General features: G+C 41.2%; 1 protein-coding gene across 11 annotated transcripts in view; it reads left to right on the plus strand.

Moving 5' to 3' along the window:
• Nucleotides 1-806: 806 nt before the first annotated feature.
• BCL11B (BCL11 transcription factor B) overlaps nt 807-26,285 on the plus strand; it is a 112,023-nt gene continuing 86,544 nt past the window's right edge. For 2 of the 11 annotated variants that reach the window (XM_006123756.4, XM_075926607.1), the window contains exons 1-2: nt 811-1,639; nt 15,234-15,599. In XM_006123756.4, the coding sequence (XP_006123818.1) occupies nt 1,582-1,639; nt 15,234-15,599 (424 nt within the window). In that variant the 5' untranslated portion in view covers nt 811-1,581. Of the gene's footprint in view, nt 1,718-15,230; nt 15,600-26,285 lie in introns of those variants that run through there. The other 9 variants (XM_075926606.1, XM_075926604.1, XM_075926605.1 and 6 more) reach the window with 9 other exon arrangements.

Here is a 26,285-nt window from a genome sequence, read left to right on the forward strand (position 1 = left end):
CCTGGAACATCACATATAGATGAGGAAGAGAAAAATCTCTCCCCAGCCCACACAGATATTTGTGTTAGTGAAAAACTGGTTGAAATACACTTGGAATGTGCCTGCAGCTGAGCACCTGCGGCGCCGTCTGAAGGAAAGAGAAGCCCCAGACCTTTACGCCAGGGATGCTAGAAATGGACCGCAACGAAGCGAGAGCCAGAGTCGAGCCAGCACCATGGAGATCCTATGCCATAGGGATAATAACAGAGGGGACTGACCACTGCCCGGATCCCCGCTTCAGCCCCGCTGGCTGCGTCGCCCTGAGTTGTCCACTCCGGTCCCGACCTTTCTTAGCCCTGGCGGCGGTGCCACTCCGCATACCTCCCCCCTGGCCGACAGAAGGCACTTTGCCCAAGGGAGAAAAGGATCCCCAAGTCACTCAGACAGCAAGTCCCCAGCCAGGGTGAGCGACCCGCTAGACCTTCACCTCTCCCGCCACACGGGAGCTGTTCTCAGCACAGGCAGGACAGCTAGATCAGGGCAGGGGGAAGTTTGGTTTGCATGATCGTTATTTATGATGGTGATTATTGATCGTGATTATTCGCTCGCCCTCGGAATGCCGGAGACTGAGGCAAGGCACAAAGCCCGGAGCTGCTCCCGATCCATGCAAGTGCTTGAGTTTGTGTCTCTCTCTGTGTGTTTCTTGTTCTCTTGCAGGGTACAATGTTAAAAAGCCACCGCTAGTCGCCCCCAGTGCTCCTACTCTCTGGGTCTTTTTGTCTCTAGTGCAGATTAAACGTCACGTCCGCACTTGAACTTGAATTTTATCCCATTGTACAGAGGCAGCCCCAGCCATAGAGAGACAGAGCGCTCCCAGAGAACCAGGACTCCGCCATCTTCACATTGCAATATATAATAGTAATAGCCAGCACCAGCCCAGCTGCACTGGGGGCTTCCTTCCTTCCAGTCCCAGTGCCAGGCGAGGGGGAGCAGTGCAAAGTGGTGCAGAGGCATTGGCAATCCAAAAGCACTAGGGCAAAGCAGTGCCACTTGAACTGGGAAAGAGGAGACACAGTTTTGGCTACCCCTTAAAAAACCCAGCAAGGGTCAATCTCTGAAAACAATTTTTGGGGGCATTTTTGTGTGTGTGGGCAATCCCCATTCTGTACTGAGAACAAAAATTCCTGATTTTTTTTTACCCTCCTGGTGGAAGAAGTGCACTTGCCAATTTGCCAAGCCCTCTGGAGAGAGAAAAAAAGTGTCACTGGTGGTGCAAATCCTCCTAAGTTCAAGAAGAGATTTGGAAGTCCAAGTGGCAGAAGCAGTGGAGAAAAGACAGTGAGAAAGAGAAAGAAAAAAAGAGCTTTTCCTGATGATGATGATGCTGTTTTTTTAATTCAAGGGGGACATCCCACCAAGTGCACCAGACCAACAAAAAAGAGGGGGTTTCTTGTCTCAATTTTATTTTTTTTAAAGAAGAAGAAATCAGTAAAGAAGAAGAAGAAAGAGTGAACGAAAAAAAAGAGGAGGAAGACCGCCCCCCATACATCCCCCCCAACTCAGTACAGCTCTCCGGGCGATGCCAGTGTAAATGCCAGGGCAATGTCCCGTCGCAAGCAGGGAAACCCGCAGCACTTGTCACAAAGAGAGATTATCACACGTAAGTTTGAATTTGAAACAAGAACGATCAGAAATCAAGGCTCAAAAGGGGGAAAGTGTCCAGGAAAAGCCAAGTCTAGTAAGTCACTTTAGAGCAAGGGGGGGGGGGGGAGGAGAGGAGAAGGGAATTAAAGGGGGAGGGGGTGTGGATGGGAGGAGGGGGAACTGGAGAAAAGCAAAGTTTGCAGCGAATTTGCAGGCTGTGACGGGGCGGGAGGGAGGCTGCAGGCGGCGTGGGGCAGAGAAGGGGCTGGGGAAGGAGCTGGGTGTTTTTGGTTTGCAAAGCGCGCGTGCTGGCGGCAGTGGGAAGCGCCGAGGAAAGTTGGCGAGCACACGCGGCCGTGTGTGACAGCCGGCCGGGGGAAATGCCGGCAAGGGGAGCCGGGGGGAAGGCGGGCAGTGGAGGAGAGCGGCGGGAGGACGGAGGAGGGGGGGGCCCACGGAGAGGGAGCTGCCGGGGATGGGGGAAACCCCTCTCGGGCTCTGGCAGGCGAAGCTGGGACCGTCTCCTGCACCAGGCGGGCAGGATCGCCGGAGATCCGGGCAGCCCTCGGGATGGGGGGCGGCTTGGGGGGGGGGGGGGAGAAGAGCAGGGAGGGAGACTTGCAGCGGCAGCAGCAGCGGGAGCTCGGGGCGCTTGCCAGGCTCCAGGTAGCTGGGCAGGCGGCTGCCTTCGCCTAGTCCCGGACAGAGGGACCTGCCCAGGTGCTTGGGGCTCCGGCCAAGGTACCGGGCGGAGAGGGGGCTCCTGCCTCTCCACCTAACAGGGCGAGGAAACCGGCCCCCGAGCCAGGCATGGCAGCCAGCGGCCGGTGCGTGCCGCTGGGAGCCGGGACCCCCTTTGCAAGCGTTACCCCACGAGGCGGCGGCTGCAGCAAATAATACTAATACCCAAGCACAATAAAGCAGGCGCTTGGGAGCCACACTGGGAGCCCAGCAGAAAGCCCGGGCAGGCGCGAGAGCTGCACTTTGCAAAAGCTCCCGTTGCAAATCAAAAGCAGCGAACGAGATGTCACAATCTCTGCGAAGATCCGAGGGACGGGGCAGTTGTGTGTGTGTGTGTGTGTGTGTGTGTGTGCGTGTGCGCGCGTGCTACAGAAGCGGCTGCAATTGCATCTTCTGTGTGCACGTTCCCTTCCCCCCACCCCCGCTCCTGGTTTTAGCGTTTATTTCCTTAATTCGCCCCGCGCAATTGTAGTGCACTGAACATCAAACCGTTTCTAAGCGCAACGAAGACTGCAGGCAGGTTTCACCCTTGCATGGCTCTCCGAAATCCTACCATCTGATGTGGGGGGGAAAAGGGAGCCCAATAACAAAACAAACAGCAACAGCAAACATAAGTCCCGAACTTGCTTTTATAGGTGTATTGCGCAGGGAGCAAGCCAGGGGCTGAGCGTGCAAAGCTGCAAATCCGAATATTGATGTTAGATTTTAAAAAATTTAAATAAATAAATAAATATATACCAGAGTCTCCCCTCCCCTGAAAACCAAGAATAGAAGCCATCTGCCAGGAGCATTTGGTGGTTTGCTTTCTCTCCTTTGTTACAGCTGGTAAATTTTGTTTGTAAGAATTTGTTGGAAATACTTTTTTCCCCCCTCATTAGCTATGTTGGGTGGCATTTGCCTTCTGACATTCCAATTTTTAATTTTTTGTAGCTCATCTGGTTACTTTATTTTTTACCCCCATTAATCCCCCCCCTCACCAGCATCTGGTGCAACACAAATGAAGATGCACCAGATATTTGACTCTTTTTTTGGGGGTGGGGGTGTTTTTCATTCATTCATTTAATTCAACCAGATTTGCATGCCCATAAAAAGGCGACTGTCTTCCCCTTTTGTTAACTGGATTTTTTTTTAAATATCTGGTTTGGAAATTGCATTCTCCTTTTCCTTTTTTATGAGGGGGTGGATGCTTATTGATTTTTAAAAACATCTGTATCATCTTCTGCAATTTCTCCTTATTTTCTCTCATTTGCAAGGAGATATTTGGTTTTGAAAGGGGCCGTGGACTGTGTGGATAATCTGGTTTGTTGCGCACGTTTGAATTTGTTTAAAAGGGCGAAACACATTTTTGGGGAGGGAAGGGAGCCAGGTAGGTTTGCTCTTCAATTTAATCTTGTTTTCTGATCGTTTTACTTTAAAGAATGTATCGAGGAGGGGAATCATTAAAATGGGGGTTCCAAGAGCAGCGGGCACAATGGGGTTGGAGGGGAGCCTGCGAGGAATGAAGGCAAAGCTGCATACAGTTTCCCTCCCTCCCCTCTTGTATTTATCTCTCCATCCTGAGCAAGCTGGCGGAGAAATCAGGATGCATACTGAACAGTGGCAGAAAAAAATAAAGGTATCAATTGGAGGAGGGGTGGGGGAGAAGCAGGAAATGCAGGCATTTTAGCACACATACACTGAGCCTAAGCTGCAGACTTTCAGAAGGGTGTTTTGCCAGACAGGAGTAGTCCTACCAGTTTTCAGGAGGCTTTAATTCATTATTAAAGAGCCACTGTCTGTCCTGTGAAAAGGGGAGTTTAGAGAGTAGCTGGAAAAAAAAATCTAAGCCAATAACCAAAACAACAGCAACCCAGAATAAACTTGATATTGTTTACTGAAATATGCATATATTTGATGTTTAGCTCTGGCTGTTTGGCATCTGTCAGGAGAATGCTTTGCAGGGCGGGTTGGCGTTCTGTGCCAGGCAAAAAAAAAAAAAAAAAAAAAAAAGATTTTCTGACATTGTTCCTCTGCTGTTGATTAGGTTTAACGTGCCATAGCGTTCAAAGAAACATTTAGACAGTGAATGTAAAACAAGAAAGCAGACTGCAGTATATACACATTTGTCTATTCCAGAAATGGAACAAATTTATTATTTAAAATCAGCAAAATTGAGTGGCCTATTTACTTCTCTCTAGGTTCCTCCTACCTAGAGGAATAGCTGTTGCAATAGATACACTTGCAATGAAGAAAAAAAAAAGTATTCCAGACCTTTATCCAGTGATGGAGACAAACCCCCCTACTTTGTACCTGTACTAGTTACCTTTATAGACAAAGCGAGAAAAGTGTTATATAGAAGAGGTGATGATATACTGCAGAACTGCTCCATACCAAGGAAGATTATTTTGGTTTAATTCAAATTGTTTTCCAGTGCAACATTTTTTAAAAATTAGGTAAATGTGTTTTCAAACTTGACTATATTTTGGAATTGAAGGAAATGTGAAAGGACAATTCACGCAAAAAGCATGCTTCCTATCTGTTTTGCAGAAGAAAGCAAAATAAGTAAAATCAATAAAACAGTAGGAAGTATGGAGCAGAAAAGCACAGTAACATGATAAAATTCCAGTTAGGGAGTTTGGGTTTCTCAATAAGATTTCTTGAGTAACTGGTCAACAGGTTCCCTCAAATGATTAATAATTTACCATATCAATTCATATATGTACAAAGTAATTTAAGCAAAATAAAAAAATGATAAAATTTCCAGTAAGTAAAAGTTTTGCAAATTGCTTTTCTAAGTGCAAAGAACTCCACTCAAAATGCGTTTAGATTTGCTGCAATTAATGCACTTTTTGCCATCAAAGAAAACAGTTTCACCTGGTGTCACTCATTGAGTATGTAAAATATTACTAAAGAATTAGCTAGGAAATGATTTTTCGAGCTGGCTGTCATTTTTTTAAAACCCGCATAGCTGTGCATACAAAAGCACAATGTGTTTTTTAAAGACATGTTGCATGACAGCTTTAAATAAGGCAATACAAACTATGTGTTCTTTGTCAGTCTCTGGGATGCATTTTATTTACATTTATTTGTAATTTGTTCATGAGATAAAAGCACATTTTCATATCCTTCCTGGCTTTAAAAGATGCCATATTTTAAAACGCCAACACTTTGTGGCTGTGTATTATGAATCTGCAATGCTTTCTAGTTTTTCCTTGATTGGCTTAGTGATTTAAATAGCTGTACAATGGATACGAAAGTGTTTCATGTTGTTTTATTGGTAGACAAATACGGAGAATATTTTGTCAAGCTTATTTAAACATTTAGCAAACAAGTCTAAGATTTCCCTATGTGGCTGTGTTTAATAGTAATGGTTTGTTGAATCCTTGTCTAGTGCAAAATGTGTCTTGCTACATTGAACAAAGGGATGTCTTGTGGCATATTTGACAATAATTACGACTTAGATGAGTGTGTGCTAGGTAAAATAGTACAAATTATAGATATCAATGACTGACTTCCGTTGACACCTATTCTGCTGTTTTTATCAGAACTGAGTTTGCTTTTAGCATTATCTTTTTGTTTAAAAATGCTCTGTACAAGGCATTTATTTCCCTTTCACATTTCCTATATAGATTGCTTTGCACTGTGGATTGTTTGTTGATATAAAATACTTTCCAAAATAAACTTTTCTGGCTTTTAGTTGAATTGTAAGTCTCAATTGTGCCCTCTGGCTTTAAGTGACATGTGTTGACAACTAGGGGGAGCTCATAGCCTGTATCATAGTAGATTATGGTTTGAATCATCCAGTAGTACTGGTGGGTGGAATACAATAGCTTGGGAAATAATAGCTGTATCTGAAGCAGTTTACGTTACTGCAAAATATTTTAAGTGTAAAGTTGTAATATTGATTTTCATGCAAAGATCTATCTGCTTCTAGATGAGTGGGAATGCAACTTAGATAAATCTGCTCTTAAAGAAATCATGACTGATTAACAGGCTTCTGCTAGTGGAAGTCTTTAATTAAAATTAGTTTTTTTTACAGTGTCTTTTATCATCAACATATAATCTTTAAATTCTCAGTTTGTTATTGTCAGATAGTGTCCAGGCTGATGACAGCCACAGGTATAGATTAATTTAAAAATACATGTGCATCTGTTTGTCTGCTTCCTGTGTATGAATAACATACAGCGAATGTTAGATAGAGAAGATTGTGTGCATTAAAAATGCATATGAATGTTCATACAATTGTATGTGCTTATGTGTCAGAAAGCTTGAAATCCCACTCGATTGTATCTGATTTTGGGTTGCTTATATTGTTTTTGATCCATGAGTCCTTTTAACATACAGGCTGCAGGTCCTGTAAATAAAAAAACGTGTTTCCCTAAATAAATAAACGTAAGTCATATACAATGTGTAAAACTTTCCTTGGAATGAGTGATAGGCTACTATATAGGGCTTTCACCATTCACTGTTTTAGTTTGCCTCTGCATTGTTGATAGACTCTAGTGGGACACTTTCTTGCACACACATAGCAAGCGTTGATCACTGGATCTCAGGCTATATTGTTTACCTCACCAAGTCCAAGAAATTTGTCAAGTTATAGTTTTATTAACATAGCAATGTCTTATTCTTATTTTAGGGCACATTATGTGGGTGGAGGTTATCCCGTGACAGGAAAGAGTGTTTTATTGTAACCTGAAAGAGAAATAAATTAGGTCAGACAAAAGATCAGGGCTGTCATCAACTGTAGAAAAAGCCTTCACTCTTGAGTACAGAGGGCCAGCAATTTATCTGATGATTTCTCTACTTCATTGAATGTTTGAATTGAGCTAGTTGGAAGCATATAGACAGCAGCCAGCTCATTTGACAGACCTGGAAGATGAAGAGCACCGTGGCTCAAACACTGATGATGCTAACATTCTCCAGCTATGGGAAAACCTTTTCTGCAGAAACCTCAAACTTCGTTGACTGTGGCTTTGCTTCAGTTCCACGACTAAATTTGTATTAAGAAACATAATACCTGCCCTCCCTCCCATAACAGTTGGGTTCAAGCTCTGTGAGATTGAAACCCGTTTTAAAAAGTCTCGCTGAAGAGACTTACTACAACCAAAATGGCTCTTCACTTCCGCCAACTATTTTCTTCTTTTGGTTGTTATTCCGTGGCACAGCAGTCGTCTTTGCTTCTTCGTGCCCACTACGCTGAGTTGGAATTTTCTGTAGAATTTAGTCTTTTGAGGTTAAGAGTAGGTGGTCTCAGAGAAGGCTAGAGGAAAAGTAAGCTGCCTTTAAGGGCCGAATCAGAATGCATAGCAAAGTTATGAGTGCCGTAAAAGTGCCTTGCGAAGTGTGTACCCACATTATATGCAGATAGATGTATATATATATTTTGGAACGGGGGGGTAAGACATCAATAAGCAAGTGTGAAGCATTGATAAAAGTATGATTCATTCAGCTGCTGCTACTACAGCACCTTCCTCTTTCAAGTTTATTTACTTTCATAAATTGTGTCTATGCAGGCAGCACACTGCGCACTGCTCCTTTGCACCCTCAAAGGCAGTTGTGTATTCATAGTAAGTTACAGCTTCTAAACATCAGTTAAATTTGCTCACTGCTTCCCTCCCCAAAAAGCTGTTGCCTACTCTATACTGTATCCCCTCGCTAAAGCTCTAAGCAGCAGCAGCTTTCCCCAAGGAATATATAAAAAATGCCTAAAGCAGGCTATTCGAAAACAAATTAAAGCAGAGGGACGCACTTCACGCATCGCAGGCACGCGCCAGTGGAGGGGGTTAGAAGAATACCATCATTTTACTGGCAAAAGTGACACCAGATCGGGGATTTGATTAATGGTATGGCATTCACAGGGACTGAGTTCTGTATTTTTGACATATGCAAGTCTTTTGTGTAGTTGCCTCAATGGAAGAAATTCAATTTTTTTTGTCTGAAGCAGCTGATAATTTGTGTGTGTGCTGTTATGTGACCAGGGTACTTTCCAGAGACTCAGAACTAGACAGCACATTATAAAAAAGGGAATCCAAAGTTAAGGGGGAGAAAAAAAATCACTAGTTTACTTAACTTTTTCATGACCCTTTCCACTAAGCCACTGGCATAAGCCATAAATTCATCAAATGTTATAATGAATATGCTTCCATGAAAGTCGAAAAAATGGCTCAAGAAAGTTGTATATGAATAACAGTGATTTATGCCTCATTCAGAACATACACTCTTTGGAGACTGAAATAAAAACAATATAGTTATGTGTTTAAATCAATACACTAATCAACACTAATTTCAATCATGCTTTTAAAATATTTAGCTAAGAGTTTGTAATTCAGGGATTCTTTTCCAATACAGTTAAAAGATTGTACCTCAGTACAGCTTTTGACACCTTTTGTGTATCCAGTATTTTTTTGTATGTGTATTTAGTTTTAAATAAAACAAATATATTCACTTGGGACTAAAGAATGCTTTTATATCACATCATCACAATCTCTGTTTTATCTGTGAAGATTTACAGCTTTTGTGGTCTATAAAAGAACTGATGCATTTTAGGCACTCAATAGCAGTAAATCTTTATCTTTTTTAAGAGCATCTAGTTTATTTAGGAAAACATACATCGCTCCTTTCTGTAACATTGTATGTGTAATTTCTGATTAAATAACATCTGAGAAATGCCCAGGATTCAAGTATACAATTGGATATGCCTGGCTTTTGTTTTGTTTGATATATACGTTCTTATTAGTATTTCATTTCCAAATCCATTTTTCTTATACTATAATCCTTATTGCATTCGCTGCAGTGGAGGAGAGGTTTGTTCCATCTCAGTGTGGACTGAGGGTTAAACTGCATTTTGAGAGGTTTAGGATACTTCGAAAATAGGTGTTTGATATACTGTGTTGCAGAAGAGCCCTGAAACTCACAGCTGTGTGTTCTGTTTGCTAATGCATTTGATCTAAATGGGTTATCTCCCTCTCCCCTCCCTGCATCCTAGTCCCTGCGCTGTCTAGTGATCGAAAATCATTAACATCTGAAGGCTGTGCAGTGGACTATGTGAAGTGGTGGTCTCTGTCCAGTACCTTAGTAGACAGGTGTTCACATCCTAGCAAAAAACCCTTTCTCTACCACAACTGGAACTAACTGGCATGCTTGTACGACTGTCTTAGCAGAGTGAATGGGCTAAAGAGATAGTTCCTACAGGTCAAGGTTGAGGCACATCGTCCGGGCAGTTTGGGGAAACTCATATAGCTGCTGCCTGTGCTGTTCTGAGGATAAGTGGAGAATCTCAATCTCTTGGGCTGTCATCATGCACTTTTCACAAGCATGAGGTTCACTTAAAAGTAATATAAAAATATGAGTCTCCCTGTCACTAGAGCTTTCTTCCCGATCGCTGTTGTTTTGCTCTTTGCTAATTCATCCTCAGTTTTTTTTCATGAAGAATTGATTTTTAATCGTGCGGATCAGAAAAATTAAATATTGATGGCAACTAAAACCGGCCAAGGTTGTTGGGTGTGATGTTGGTGCAATTTAGACATAATACAATATCTACACACTGCAATTCACAGCAGTGAAGATGAAAAGACTCTGTATGCAGAATATTGCTAGTCTTTGGATGGTGAGGTGATGAAGCCCCCTGCATTCAAAAGTATTGGTTGTAAGCAGGTGAAATCAAAATACTGGATGCTTCTGATAATCTAGCCAGAGTGTGTGTTACCTGTGCTGTTTTTCTAAGAACATTAATATTACAATGAGTGTGACATGCATGTGCGTGTTGTTAGCACAGCATCATTGTAAAGTCTAGTTTGTCAGCAACACCCCAAGCAGTGATTTTCAACTGTTTTTTATTTGTGGACCCCTAAAAAAATTCAGATGGCATTGCAGACCCCTTGGGGGTATTTTAGACATAGGCTGTGGTTCCCTAGGGATCTGTGTACCACAGGCTGTTAACCACTGTTGTGTGGTAATGACTACTTTTTTTTAACCTCAAGTTGAGGTACACTGACCTGAGGGACCAGTCTTTTCTTTGTGCCCTTTTATTAGAAGGAGGGATAAAACATTAAAAGCAGAGATTTGGTTTCAAAGCACTGTGGAGTTGCCTGTGTTTCAATGCAGTGCCTGGCACATGGATAAGGGTGCCGGGTAACTCCAAGTGCATGGGACATAGGCGGGAGGGAGCGTTTGTCACATCCTTAAAGGTAGAATTTTCCTATAGTTGGGGGCAGCTGGCAAATGCTGCAAGATTCATCAGTTCGTCAGTACAAGATGCAGTCAGATCTGGTTAATCTGTGTTCTGCTTATTTGAGACTCTGGAAGATTTACATGGTAACCAGTCTCACAGTACCCATGGAAATTGGGACACCCGTTAGCGCCTCTATAGTTAAGGCTGTGGCAGTGTTTCCATCAACCTTAGTTTTTATGGATTTCCATAGGAATGGTACACGGGAAGAAATTTGATATGCAGAATCTTGATCCGTGATCAGGTTTTTCCCCCCTCACTTCCTTAAATGAATTAAAATATATTAATATTTCTTGTGTTTTATGCTGTATGATAAAAGAAGGCAGTTTATTGATTTAGGGCTCTTTTGTATTTTTAGTACTTCAGTAAAACTAAAACAGAGAATGAAATGTAACATTACCTGTTATAGACGTCACCTGAAGCTCATGGGAGTCTTTCCATTGAGTTCCCCAGACTTTGGATCTGGCCCAGAGTGTGCTAGCTGAAGCTTTCTTGGTATTATGAATGAGCTAGAAACACCTGAAAATCAGAAACCATTGCAGGCGTAGTAATTTTAATATTGTGTATGGATAATATACAGATATGCATAAATATTGCAATGGTGTCCCCATGCTAAGAATTGTAGTGTAAATGATCCTCTGACAGAGCCGTTATAGCCTTGGATGAAAAATCACTTGATTTTTAATGCAGATTGGTGCGATAGATAGTAACAGTGCTTAGGGATGCCACTAGGAGTCTGACAACTAAGAGTGCTTTGAATGAACATTGTCTAAATCCATTAAGCACATGAAACCATTGAATGACATCAGTTTCAGTTGGTGCCCACTTTGGACACTATCTGTGCTCCATGGATTGCAATATTCCCTGTGAGCAGTTATTGATGCATTGCTTGGAGAATGCATTGGGGTGTACTGAGAAGCTGGGTATATCTTGGACCACCTGGCTGGAAGCAGTTAGTTTTCACTTTGCCCTTCCCAACAGAAGAAAAACAGGCTTTTTTAGATTCTTTCTCTTTTTGGTGGTTCAACTTTTCTTCCTTTTTAACATTCTGTTTTAAATACATAATAATTAAAAAAAAAAAAAAAACCTCTAACGATGAAGCCCAGCAGCCCAGCAACAGAAATGAAACCACAGAAAGTGAAGTTCAAATAATGCGAAGGAGCCTCTCATTTGAAACCCACACGCACAAGGAGAGTCAGAGTTTGTATTCAGAGTCTGGCCTAAACTGCCCACTTGAAACTGCAGGGATCTCAAATGCTGGAGGTTTTTACCTGAGGTGTTATCCAAGCTTAGCACATGAGTTAAGGCTGGATTTTTAGCCTTTTCTATCCTTTCTTTTGTGAATTTGCATCTGTGTCCTCTAATGCTGTTTTAATGTACATTTTCAGTAACTTAACTGAGTTGTTGAGAAGGAGCTTTTTCATCTTTTCAGAGTAAAAAAATAATATGCAAATTTATATGGATAAAATGCATTTGAAGATATAGTCATAATTTTGCCTGACATTATTTTATGACCATTTCCCAGGCCCTGGCAAAATCTGCGTGTGTGTGTATGTGTGTCTTACATAGTTTTGGATTGATAGATATCAGATCGATCCTTTTCTGGATGATTTGTTTAACTTAAATCAGAAATACAGTGAAGTGAAAATCTTTGAATACTTTGGAAACCAATTACTACTGAGCATAAGGGCTTAATGCACCTAGAAAATGAAAAGCTGATTTTCTGTTATGTCAAGACTACCAAAGTATGAAAGAATACCAGATGTTATTTGAAAAAATTCTAGTGCAGGATTCTTGGGAAAAAGAGACATATGTGGACGTAACTAATATTCAGATTAATTGTAGAATTGAAAAGAAGGAATTTTGAACAAATGTAGTAGCTATCATCTAAAAGATACTTCATTTCTTCTACCAGACATAGTCAGAAATCCTTATCCAATGCAGTTTTGCTACATTTTCTGAAACATCAGGGAAAAATAATCCTGTACATCAAAAAGATAATAGAGTTGAGATCTATATGTGTTTTTATTTATCAGTTACATATACATATAACAGAGTTAAACCTTTGTAATTTGAGAGGCATATTTAATCCGAAAGCTGAACAGGGATATTTTATGAACCTAATAACAAGCATTTTTTCCTCCCCTTCTACTTTTCTTTAGCTCAGTTTAGCTCTCGTTTTCATTTTATCTTTTCTAGGTCTTTGTCCCGTCTACTTTTAGTGTGTCTATGTTTTAATATTTTGACATTCTTCTCCCGCTGACTAGGAATTCTTTCCAGAACTGGTGCACACATTTCTTAAAGACCTTTTTCACAGTCCTTTTCGTTTGGCTCTAAAATTATGTATATGCAATTGGTAATTAAAGGTGCAACCTTTCTTCAATATCAACAGTATTGCTCAATGTTAGATCATTAATGGGAACAGAAGCACTAAATAATTACCTTTTGCATTCTGACACACTGTTCGCAGAAATTCACTCTCTCCCCAGCAATCTTTGTTCAGCACAGGGTTATGATTACATATTCACTATGGCAAAGCATCTTTTCAGAAAATAAATTGGTAAATTAATTATGTAGCATTGTCTTCAAACTCCTTTTAAACTTAGATTAAGGGGGGGAAGTAATTAATGGTTTTCAAAACATGTATTATGCTTAGAGTTTAGTTACCTTGTAGATTTATTTTGTTATAAGTTAGTAAATTCAAAGCTTTACAGTCTGTATCTTCTGTCGACTGGATGTGACTTGCTCAGACACTGGTTTCATGGGATGCGAGTCCCGTTCTTCCTACGGTAAATATAGGAAGCATGATATTTTTTCCTTACTTTGAATACTCTAGGCCAGTGGCTGTTAACCTTTTCAGACTACTGTACCCCTTTCAGGAGTTTGATTTGTTGTGTGTATCACCAAATTACATTTCATTTAAAAACTACTTGCTTACAAAATCAGTCATAAAACTACGGCAATGTCATAGCACATGATTACTGAAAAATTGCTTACTTTCTCATTTTTACCTGAATTGTAAAATCACTTGGAATATAAATATTTTCTGTACATTTTAGTATAGAGCAGTATAAAGTCATCTGTATGAAATTTAGTTTGTACCGACTTCACTAACGCCTTTTATGTAGCTTGTTGTAAAACGAGGCAAATATCTAGATGAGTTGATATACGAGAACCACTGCTCTAAGCTTACAGTGAGTACTGATGTAACTTGCAATACAGGTGATGGAGGTACTCATCAGCAGTTTATCTTAAAAGGAGAAGGCAGGGGAGAATCCTCCTCCAAACTTTTTCTGTGACTGAGAATGGTCAATAACTTCCTAGCTATAGAGTGTATTTCTCCCATTTTCCATCCCTTTTTGTATATTTTTTCTGCAGTTTGCTATATATCTGGGCAAAACTCCCACTGACTTCAAGGGAGGAGGATCTAATTCTACATTACTACATGCTGTTTACCCACTGCTTTTGAGAACTTTGCATGCCTTCCTTTCTCCAGGAAACTGAAAAGTAGAACCACTGATGCGAATGTAGAACTCTTTCCATGCTTTTCCCTACACCAGATTCAGTCACCAGATTCAGTTGTCTCTCTACTCACTGATTTCCGTACAGGTTGTTCCCTGTACTGGTTGGGCCAAATACTATCATCCTTTCTTAGGTAAAACTCCCTCAGGTAAAAGTCAATGGAGATTTTGCCTGAGTAAAGACTTAGGTTTCTGAGATTTGTCAGTTTGGCTGTAGAAAAACAACAACAACAAACCAAAACATTTTGCTCTAGAAATGGCTTGTGAACTACAATTATTCTATATCTATATCTATTAATAGAATGTTCATTTTTAACATAGAATACTTAGTGATTGATTATAAAATTTCCTTTGAAACTGACATGGGTGTTCTGATAAAGAAATATTTTCGGAGGATGAAGGTTTTAAGTTAATTATTAGAAACCCTTCATAAGAAAATATTCTATAATCTGTGGAATGATAACAACATTTGGTAGAAATAATGAGCAGAAGATTTAAAGTCTAGCTAATATTCCTGCATGGAAATAAGTGAGTCTCTCTCTCTCTCTCTCAATGCTTTTAAAAAGTCCCTGACTTCACACCACAAAACATATCATCTTACTCACATGAGTAGGTTAATGTAACTAGTGCTATTTTGTTGCCACTTAGTCTTGCTACTATATGTTTGTATAAGTGCTATTTTTGTGTGCCATATGGAACCCGACTATGCATTCCTCAAAGCACCAAAAACACCCATGGAAGTCAAATGAGAGTTTTGTGTGTGTAAGGATTGCTGGATCAGGTGTGTGCTGGATGGCAGTAAGAATGAGAAGATGGAATAAACTTTCCAAACGAAACTTGAGGACCGAGCATTGCGAAATGGCTCGTTGCTGGTATTATTGCAATCCTGGCAGCAGTTAGAAAGAGCTGTCAGGAAAGCTATGCCAGGTCAGCCTATCGTTTTGTTTCACAGACAGTCTTGGTTGCAAAATATATTGAAATCATTATGGGAAAGGGAGGAAGCCATGGAAAAGAAAAGAAAGATACAATCAGGCTGTTTTGGCTGACCTCATGGTACAACATTCAGATTCTGTGAACATTCAAACCAATCTCTCTCTCCTCCCCACCCCCTTTCCCTCTTTCTTCTTGTCCATGTAAAGCAGAGGCTGACCATGTGGAAACGGTGCTTGCCGATGAAGATGAGAGCCTGGCAATAGCGGAGCCGGGTGGCATCAGCATCGCCCCAGGTGGGACAGACCCCGATTTGTTAACCTGTGGACAGTGTCAGATGAACTTCCCCCTGGGAGACATCTTGGTTTTTATAGAGCACAAGAAGAAACAGTGCAATGGCACTGGTGGTGCCTGCTACGAAAAGAGCCTGGATAAGAGCAGCCCTCCCCCCTCCTCTCGCTCCGAGCTCAGGAAAGTGTCAGAGCCCGTGGAAATCGGGATCCAAGTCACACCCGATGAAGAAGACCGTCTCCTCACGCCTACAAAAGGAATTTGCCCCAAGCAGGAGAACATTGCAGGTACAGCATGTTTTACACTCACTCAACTGCCTAGGTAATCTTTTATAGCAAGCCCTCTAGAAAGTGCTGTGAAATAAAGTGTTCAATAGCAGGTCTTTATAGGAGCCATTTGCCTGGAGCAACCTTGCTAGTCAGAGCTGTGGCATAATATTGACCATTTTTTAATATAGTAGTACCTTTCTGTGATGGGCCAGATGTCAGTGAGTAATGGCTGTTTTCAGGGTTTGAAGCTGGTCTTGTGGGATATCTATAGGAATAGTCTGTACACACAAAAAAGCTCAAGGCTCAGAGTCAGAGGGGCCATTTTGATGGTGTCTTTCCCAAGTCATAGGGCAAATAGTTATCTAGGAAAGACAACAGAACATTATGCACTAGGAAAATTCATCCCTATACAGAGGCCCTATGCAACACTTAAAGCCCAAGGATAGGACCAAAACTTAATCCCATTGAAATCAGTGGCAATGTTGATTTTAATGTTAGGAGGATTTGGTCTTGAAGGATAAAGTGGAGCTCACCTAGTTTACGGGACCCTCTTTGCTCCCTCTACACTGAGGTGAATTTCAGTCTTATTTTCCAAATGACCAGTTGATGGGGCTGTGGTTACTGATGCCCTGTATATCTTGAATTTTCATACGTAGTCTGAAAGGAAAGAACCTGTTCAAAAGCATGCTCAGAAAGGGTGTTTTGAAAGTAGAGATGAACACAATCTGGCCTGGGTTAGTAGATTACAGGCCTTTTCTTTTTTAAAATGCTTGGATTTCTTGGAGAAATTGCATGTGTAGGTTAAAGCCGCCCCAAGGCCAAAACTTACTCAGTATATCTATCCCTAGTGGTCTCACTGACTGGGGCAATACAGGGGACCGTATCCAACTGGATGAGCTGTTCTGAAATCTTTTCTGCATGATACATGTCACAGATTGGTCTTCTGTAGTATCAAATATACAGTAAATTCCTTTGCTCTGCACCACTGCTTTCCCCTGTAATCAAGCCCATGCTGCTTATGACAGTTGTCTGACTTGCTCCTTCTCTTACTGTGCGGGTTCCCTATACTCTCTCAACATCGACTCTTGAGTCAGACTTGTCAGTGGAATCCACTTTCTCCATGCAGGACTGAAGAGCAACAGGATGTGATGCTTGCTTTCAATATGCTGGTTTTTCATAGGAATTAGAATCATAGAACCATAAAGCTGGAAGAGACCTCAGGAGGTCATCAAGTCCAGCCCCCTGCCCAAGGCAGGACCAATCCCAACTGTCAAACTAGATCAGAGCCCCTAGTCCAGTATCCCTTCTCTGCTAGTGACCACAGTACAATCCACTGGTCAGTGAGTGTGACATGTCCTCAGCTGGCCAGATCTGCACAAAACATGTGTCGGTGGCATCCACTAGCTAGAGTGGCTGGCTATTGAGTTTGAGCTGCAAAGACTCATGCTGTTAGCAGTGGATGCTGCTGGTTTAGTCCCTGGTGTCTGCTGTTGCATAAGTGGAATTTGAACTGCTCTGGGCATCAGACGCTCCAGATGAGCTTCGTCTGTTGAGAGGAAGTATGTAACCACTACTGGTGTGTGCTCAGGCCCCTACCACCGCGTGACAGCATCTACCTTGGCTGACACACGAGAGAGAATCAGGAAACCTCCAGAGCTAAGTGCCTGAGTCTCTATCAGTTTATCTGAAGAGCCAGGTGCTGTAAAAGACACACGTCTTCCCCTCAGTTCATGCATTTAGCCCCCAAGTTTGATCTTGAGCAGGTACTATTCTGTCTTTCCTGTTGGAATGTGATTAGACAGAAGATGCCCTCGCCCCATTTCCTCACAAGAGAGCATTGGCTTTTGAAGTGGAGCAGTGGCAGTTTTCTGAGCGTCAGAAGTGGGAGCATCCTAAGCAGGCCTCTGTACAGGCATTTCCTGGCAGAGAGGGTGTTTTTGTGACCTCATACCTTATTAAAGAGCCAGATCCCATTGAAATCACTCCATTCAGGCACTGACTCTGACAGGAGCAAGAGAGAGCTCAAAGTATGCATGTGGCACCCGATTGTGCAACCACTGAACTCATATTGCAAGGTGCTGAGCACTCTCAACATTCACTGACTTCTGTGGGAGTCGGAGGAGTTTAGAACCTGGCAGGAGGTGCATCGTGCTTGACAGGATTGGCCTAAAGCTTTTTCTGTAGCTGTATGTTGCCAAATGCTGTGCCCAAACGTAAGCTGTAGTTACAACACAGCATTGGCCAACCCCAGACCAGAAGCTAGAGCACCATTTCATGATGTGTTGGCTATTTTTGGGGGCAAACTCAGGGCAGCTAGAGCGTTGCTACATGGAAGATCTGCAGAGGGAAAAAATGCTCAAACATAAGTGAAAGAAGTTAAAAAAAAAATCCAGAGCTCCTAATCTCTGTGTCACTAACCTGAAGAGATCAAATGGAAATGTGCATGAGATACTTTGAATTTACCAAAATGAGTTTATAGATTGATTGGGATTTTCTCTGCACTGCATGCAGATAGGGACTCATCACTAAATACTGCGGTAATAATGCTTTCTCAATTAGGAACTGAAGTCTTAGATAAAAAGGTGGTGTCCTTCTATTTTTTTAAATAGCAGAGGATAGTTTTCAATAGTAGGATAAAAGCTTCACATTACAGCCATGGAGGGTAGCCATGAAAAACCCACAGAAGTCATTCACTGGAAAGGCTTTAGTGGGATATACCAGGCCCCTTATTTATATTTCAATAGAAAGGCTTTCTGCATTAGCCAAGAAAATCAGAATCTGCATTTAACATTAAAGGTATTTCCCAGTGAGAGGCTGTAGAGCATTGTTGTTAGATTTGTTAAAAAAAGAGGCTAAATACGATTTCATAAAAGGGAAACTTAATCTCTAAGGCAGCTTTCCGCCACCCCTGCCCCCTCACGTTATTTTATTTTATTTTTTTTGGTAATAATGCAGCAGCCTATAGTACTTTTACTTTATATGTGACGAAAGATATTCTTAGCCCTTCTGCGCTGTGACAGGAAGAATGAATTTTTTTATTCCACCAAGAAATATGTAAAATAATCCCTTAGAAGTATGGGGAGATATGTTTGTTCAAAGCATTTAAAATGCTATTTTAATCAAAGGCACAAAACATTCTACATGCTGTGTCAGCTAAAGGAGACCATTACATTTTAACAGCAAATCATGCTCCTTTTTTTCTCCTCTAAACCAACCCCCCCCACACACACTTTGAAACAAACTTTTTTTTATTAAATAAAAAGGAAAAGATTAAAGAATAAAAACTTCAGTGGCTCAAATGTATAAAGTAATTTAATATAGTGGAAGCATTAATTATTTTAGCTTAATTGAATTCTGAGGACTGCAGTAGTTGCATTTTTGTAGACAAGCTCTGTTTATTATTTCTTTGTGTAGATTAACAGTAAAGGAAACATAGATAACTTTCAGTTATTGTAAAATAAATGTGTCAATTCATGTGTAAAGCAAGTTGTTCAAAGATAACTGAGTCTTTATATTTGAAGAGGGAAACCAGAAATCACCCACTCGCCACTTGGCTCCCTGAAATATGCTGCCACCACTACGGCCCTCAAATAGGTTTCTGGACTTTCCTTAATCCCGTGTTGTTTTCGTAGACCTTCTTATTCAGTTGAAATGATTTGTGTAGCCTTCTGCTGTGTGACTAAGATGCACGATGTTACAGCCCCCATGGCTGAGAATAGCTAAGGTAAGTCAAGCACTGAGCTTGGCTGAGCCATAGAACCCTCTTACTCTCTGGGTGCGAGGGTGTTTCCTCTGGTGTGCCGGAAAGTAGCACATTATAGAACTTTAATCCTAATTCAGGGTGCTCCGCAGTTGTAAGATTTTTTTTTTCTTTTTTGGAATGGTTGGGTTATAAGGCTTCATATTGCAAATTCCCAGCTGGATTCATGACCTCAATTGCCAAAGCCCTGAATTTTGTTCTTTAACATTCCATGACTTAGCCAAGTTCTTCTTTGATAGACTCATGGATAGCTTTCTTTCATTCTTTCTTCACAGCCTTCATCTGAAGCCAGGTGTGACTCCACTTAATATGCTCAGTGACTCCTACCTGACCACATCATTGGTGGCTTTACAATATTTACATAACTAACAAGAGACAAGTGGATCTTGAGCTCTCTCTCTCTCTCTTTCTCTCTCTCTCTTTCTCTCTCTCTTTGTGTGTGTGTGTGTGTGTGTGTGTGTGTGTAAAAAACACAAATCCAGAACTGAAATTTCTAGACTTCAGTAGAAGAGGAGATAACTTTTCTCCGGAAGCAGGATTAGATTTTGAAAACCTTCTGACATTGAAGACCATAGTGTTCTCTTAACTTGTAATTTGCTAGGCCACACTTTGGCTGATCAAAGAACTTTCTTTTTGTTATTACTGTTTATAAGGTATGCTTTTTAATGTTACTTGGCCAGTGTAAAGTAATGACTTGACTGCGGGCAGTTTATTCTGCAAACTATTTGTTTATTTTAAATAGGCCATCCTGTTTGGAAACCCGTTCTCGTGCACCTCCAGAAAGCACTGTATTAACAGATGCTTCAAACTGAAAAAATGAAGCCAGACCAGTGAATTAGCTAAGAGTTGTCAATCACTGTTGCATGCATTTTATAAATATCAGTTGTTTTGGAAGAAGGAGGAGAAATACAGTGGCTTTTTGTAGCTTGTCTTACCTTCCATGGATAGGTTCTGTGAGCTTTGTCTCTCGTTCACAAGTGTAGACCAGGAGCTATATATTTGCAGCAGTGCGACCAAAACAACAGCAGAAATTCATTAAGCCAGAGAAGTTAATTTCTGCAAAGACAGTACTGTGAGTAGGAGTTAATTTGAATTCCTCATTCATTAAGATCAGGCCACCAGTGCTGCACTCTCTCCATTATGGACTTGAGCTAGATGTACATGGTGAAAAACCCCTTCCTGGCAAATGTAGGATTTAACTGTAACTCCTGGTCCATGAATGTGCATTCCAGGCTTTTAAATGGTAAAACTGCCTGTAGAGAAACTAAATAACCGGCATGTGCTGGAAGCCAGAGATAAACACTGCCGCAGGTTGCCATGAAATAGGCTATTTGATATATTTAGAATTGTTATTTTTCTCCAAATTAAGATTAGTTAAATCCATGTGTGTTGTGTGAGTGATTGTTAACTCAATGGCATGGATTATCCTTTTTTCAAATCATGACAGCTAATTATTATTGCTGTCTACTCTGAGACATTCCCTTACAATGTACCATTATGGGCCTGTGCACCCATATTAACTACAGGACTCAGCCAGTCATCACAATGCCTTAGTACACCAGCAAAGGAAAATACAAGCTGAGAAACCCTAGCTTGATTGCCGTGATGTCAGACAGGTTGGGAACAAGTGGTCTGAGCAATGCTGAGCTGGCAGACGGCACTGGAAACGAGTCAGCATTGGCTGATCTTCTCTTTAGGAAGTCTGCTGTGGCACCTGATCTTACCACCAATTGCTCTTCAATACAATAGCTGAAGCAGGGATAATTTATCAGAGTGAGGAAAGGAGATGGCTAGAAATAGTGTTAAACAGGAAGAAAAGGCTTTCTAAAGTAAATAATACGAGGGCCTAAGAAAACCTACCTTCAACAACCTGAAGGAGGGTTCCAAAAAGGATGGGGTGAGGCTGTTCCCAGTTGTGACAGATGACAGGATGAGGAGCAATGGCCTCAAGTTACAATGGGGGAGGTCTAGATTGGACATTAGAAAAGACTGTTTCACTAGGAGGGTGGTGAAGTACTGAAATGAGTTACCTAGCGAGGTGGTGGAATATCCATCCCTATCAGTTTTTAAGTCCCGGCTTGACAAAGCTCTGGCTGGGATGATTTAGTTGTGCTTGGATTTGATGAGCTCTTGAGATCTTGTCCAACCCATGATACTATGATTCTAAACTGCTTAGTGTAGGAATCTGTTCCGTAGGTGTCTAGAGAAAACATGGCAGGTTTGATCCTCCACTAATTTTTTGCTGTCCCCCCGGTGTGTTACCTTGATCTTCCCTCCTGTGAGATAAGAGCCAGGTGTTTCATTTTATCCAATATTTATCAATATATATGTGCTAATTTGCATATCTAACACTGGAAAACAGAAAAAAAAAAAACCAAATTGAAAAAACAGTTAAACACCCCAACCCTATCAGCCCCAAACTCTCTGAGAGCAAGTGAGTGCAATGTAGTAATGGTACAATGAACCAGTCTTTTGCCTCCGTAGAAATCAGTTGAGGTTCTGTCTTGGGTTACATGGGGAAAAACAAAGAGGATGATCTCATCCCTGTTTGTGCACATCTCCAGATGAGTCCAAATAAAGCATGTCTCTCTTGTCCAGCATGGAGAAGAAAAAATCAGCCCTGAAGTGCATTGCTACAGAAAAGTGAGAAAGATTGCACAGTATCTGCCTGCATTATTCTTGGCTCTGCCCAACACCATTGGTTCACTTGTCCATAAGCTATACACACTAACTGGGTGGAGGATTTCTCTAGAATGAGGGGCAGTATGCTACAGCATTAAGGGGTTTTAAATCAATTTCTAATTCTAATTAGACCTATGTGAGAGGGCAAATTATCCCACTTCTGTCTGTTGTGGGGCTCTTGCACTTTTCTCCATAGTCTGGTGGTGGCCACTGTCAGAGAGAGAATACTGAGTTAGATGGACCTTGAGTTTGATCCAGCAAAGCAAGCCTTGTGATTCTAGTAGATTTCTTACTAGGTTATCTTTGGCAGGTTAGCTGCTTAACACTATAAAGAGTTTTGCCTGGGTCAGTTTCTGCTGCTGCTGGCTTGGTCGGGAATTGTAAACTTCCTGTTGGATGGGTCTCCACAACACAGAAGTTGTCCCTTGAGGGGACAGGATGGCTAATGGGGGAGGTTCAGAGATGCTCTTGAGCTACTTTCTGCTGTTGAAGTGGTGTGCTACGTTTGCCACAGCTTGTAAAGGAAAAGCTTATGGCTGGTAACAACAATCATGGTAGTGCTTATAGCATAGGAGTGCATTGTAACTTGGGGGTGGAAAGCTGTGTGACAGCAGAGGCACAGAGAGTGAGAGGTGGATTTAGCAGTGGACAAGGAAAGGGAAAAACAGGGGTGACAAATAAAAATATTAACCTACTGCTCCTTAATCCTAAATCTTCCAAGAAATATGCAGACAGATACACATCTAACAGTTAGCTAGGCACACATGTGCAGTTGCATGGTAGTGCTATAGGTGTAGTGCCTTGGACAGGTGTTTGTATGGGGAAATACATACACAGAACTCCAGGGAGCTCCAGCCCACATGATTACAGAAATAATTGCTCTTGTTTATTTGTCAGTATACAAAGTGTCCTGCAAAGTCACAACAGGCAGCATAGAAATCCTTTGAAGAGCTAAAGGTGAGAAACCCACTTATTGGGAAACCTTTTCTTTTCCCCTTTCTTGAACTTCTCTACACCCATTTGACACTATTCTGATAGGCTACGTCTACATTGCAGTGCTATTTCGGGATACCGGAGATACCCCGAAATAGCTATCCCACATCTTTCAAATGCATCTGTTACTTCAAAATATAATGGGCTCGCTATTCTGTTGTCCCTGTAAACCTCATTCCATGAGGAGTAAGGGATGTTTCAGAATACTGATTTATTTTGAAATAAGTGCTGTGTAGACAGCGCCAAATTTTTAAATAAACTATTTCAAAATTACCTCGAAATAAGCTATGCAATTTGCATAGCTCAAATTGTGTAGCTTATTTTGAGTTCTGGGTACAGTGTAGAGACACACATAAAGTCTTTGGTGGTTGTTTTTCGGCCATCCCATGGACAGATTAGACACCCTCTGCCCTGTGAATTGTGCTCAGTGGTCAGCAGTTTCACTGTGCTCAGTAGTCAGGAGTTTCACTGGTGTTTTTCCAGTAGTTCATCCAAACAAAGCAAAGAAGGAGGCCAAAGCGTGTTCACCTTACTCCTCAAGTTGACCTCTCTTGATATCGATAGGAGCTGCTGCTGAGTAAGATGAGGAGGATTTAACCTAGGTGGCTGAAATTTCATTATATAGATTCAGTATTTTGGAGGAAACAATTCTTTTTTTAAAAAAGGACACCGCTGTGTGCCAATTTGAAATCTAGACAAAATAAAAAGAATTTCAGTAGTTTCAGGTAAAACACCCTACCACTTTTTGTAGTTTTACAGTCACATTTTCCTATATTTCATAAATGTTTTTGTCTCCTGTTGCAACATGATAGACCACACAAATAAGAGGGGAAACTAGCTATTTAACTGACTGGGCAGGAGAAGCAATGATTACTCACAAAGGACCAGGTACATGGCTGCGTTACTCCACTTTCACAACAAGGTAACGCTGTTGAAACTGGTGGCGTTACACTGAACTGAGTGGGATAACAGAGCAATGACTCATGCCCAGCATGTTGCCAAATGCACAAAGTAAAAAAACCCCGGGAAAAACAGGAACAAATATAGTTTTCCCCTCCATCTCTTTCAGCTACAGTCATCTTGCAACAATACTTGTTAAAGCTTTTTCAGACAGAAATATGATGTTTCAAGTTGCAAGAAGGTTGTACTGTATAGGTGGTCAAATTCTCTTCTCATACTCATGTAAAGTCTTGAGTAAATCCTCTGACACAGATGCCAGAGAAGAATTTGCACATTCTTTTAAAAAGCAGTGGGCTTGAATCTCCCTAATTTACATCAGCTTTATACTGCTATTACTCTCTCGATTTCAGTGGAATTACTCCTGTTTTGCCCAGGCTTAAGCAAAAGCAAAATCTCCTCCATTAAAATGTGTCTCTGCCTTCGCTGGGACCTCTGTTGCAGTTACATAATATGTGTGTGAGTGAGACAAGTGAGCATGTCTGATAATTATTACTATTGACAGGCTGATAGATTTTTAATGAGAGTATGATGGCAAAAGATGAACAAGCACTGGTCATCTAATCATAAGTCATTTTCTTGATGTTCTTGAAAAACAAGTGCATTGAAAAATAAAAAAGAGTCCAGTAATTATTAAAAAAGCCTATTATGGCATTTGTTGCTGTGTGGAAAATAATAATAACAATACGTTGTATGATTAGTGGACTATTGATTGTAGAAGTGAATTTGCCTGGAACCTAGTTGGAAAAGATAGTTACATGCACATCTTCTATTGTGGAAAAGCCAGCCTGAGAGTACAGATTACTGGACCATTTGAGAATGATGGATGATCAATAAAAGTTACGGTTACGGCTTTACGATAAATACATAAAAATAGATGCTTCTTTGCAGGACAGAGCTGCCATACCATGAGAGTAGGCTCCCATTATGTCTTGTGAAAGATTGTTGTGATTTCTTGGCCCACGTTTGAACCTGTGCTGCCTAAACATACTGTGACCAAATCAGCTTGTGACACAGGTTGCCCTTGCTCAGGATGTGAGATTGGAACATTTTTCTATCATAGCTAAAAATCACAAAGTAATCATATATTTTGTACTAGAGAGATTTAAAGTTCTCTGTCTTGTCATCTCACAGAACTCAGAGGGCATTGATTTTTAGCTTGAATTTCAGATCCATGAGCATGTAGACAAGGAGGAAGTTGGGGGCAGAGAGGCAAGAAACACAAGGAAAAAAGTCATATATGTGAAATGGGGTTGCTTAATTGACAAGACTGGAAATAAATGAAGAACCCCAGAGAAATTTGGGAAGTTTGCAGTATAAGAGACATGCTCATTGACTTCAGCAACAGCATCATCTTCAGAATCACTTCTTGTCCACATTCCCTCCCACCTTCAGATCGGTAATTGGTGGGCTGTGCTGTATAAATTTCAAAAAAAAGAAAAGAAAAGAAAAGAAAAAGTGGGTGGGGTATCTGGGGACTTAGTGTCTAAGCTCAGGAGCTAAGCCGGAAATCCCAGAGATGTAATGAAAACAAAACGGACTTTTCACTCGCGCTGTGGCATTCTGGCAGTGAGAACGCTTTCGTGAGCCAATGTTTTCATTGTAGGTTTTCTCGAGAGAAGTAGTGGAAACGAATCGTTAACCCCTTAACAGGAATAAATGTGGTTGCAGCAGAAGCAAAGCATTCTTGGCTCTCACTTGGCATGTTGGAGGGCTCTGGGTGGATGAGGGAGTTGGGAGGAGACACCACTTGTAAGAAATTTAATATTCTTAACGGCAGATGTGAAGTAGTTTCTTGGTGGTTGCTGCTTTTCTTTTCATTTTGCATATTTGCTTTGCAGAATATTCGAACATGCTCAGCACAAACTGCTGCTGAGACAACATCTTGGAACCTTCAGTATTGTGTTCTTGTGCTTGTTAGCGTATTTCTTGAGTGAGAAGAGGTGGGGGCCGCTGCTTGTTGGTCTTTCAGCAGGGTCAGGAAAGTCACAGATGGAAAAGACCAAGCTGTTGATCCTTATCCCCTTTGCGAGAGCAGGATGTCTCTATCTATTGCATCCTTGACAAGATTACAGGACCAAGCACTTCTATAAGAACACATTAGCAAAAGAGAGGATTTTTTTTCCCAGTAATTAAGCTAATTTACCTTAGCAGCTGTTTTTTGTGAAGAAATCGTTCTCCCCTCCCCCCCTTAGCTGATTGTACTGCATTTTATTTTGATATTTTCTTTCACCTTTTGATCACGGGTGGTACTTACCATACTGCTCTCTCTCTCCAGTCTCTCATTAGGGTCTTTTATCTGCATTTATTCT

Source organism: Pelodiscus sinensis, chromosome 4 (assembly GCF_049634645.1).
Source record: "Pelodiscus sinensis isolate JC-2024 chromosome 4, ASM4963464v1, whole genome shotgun sequence".
NCBI classification, from domain to species: domain Eukaryota; kingdom Metazoa; phylum Chordata; order Testudines; family Trionychidae; genus Pelodiscus; species Pelodiscus sinensis.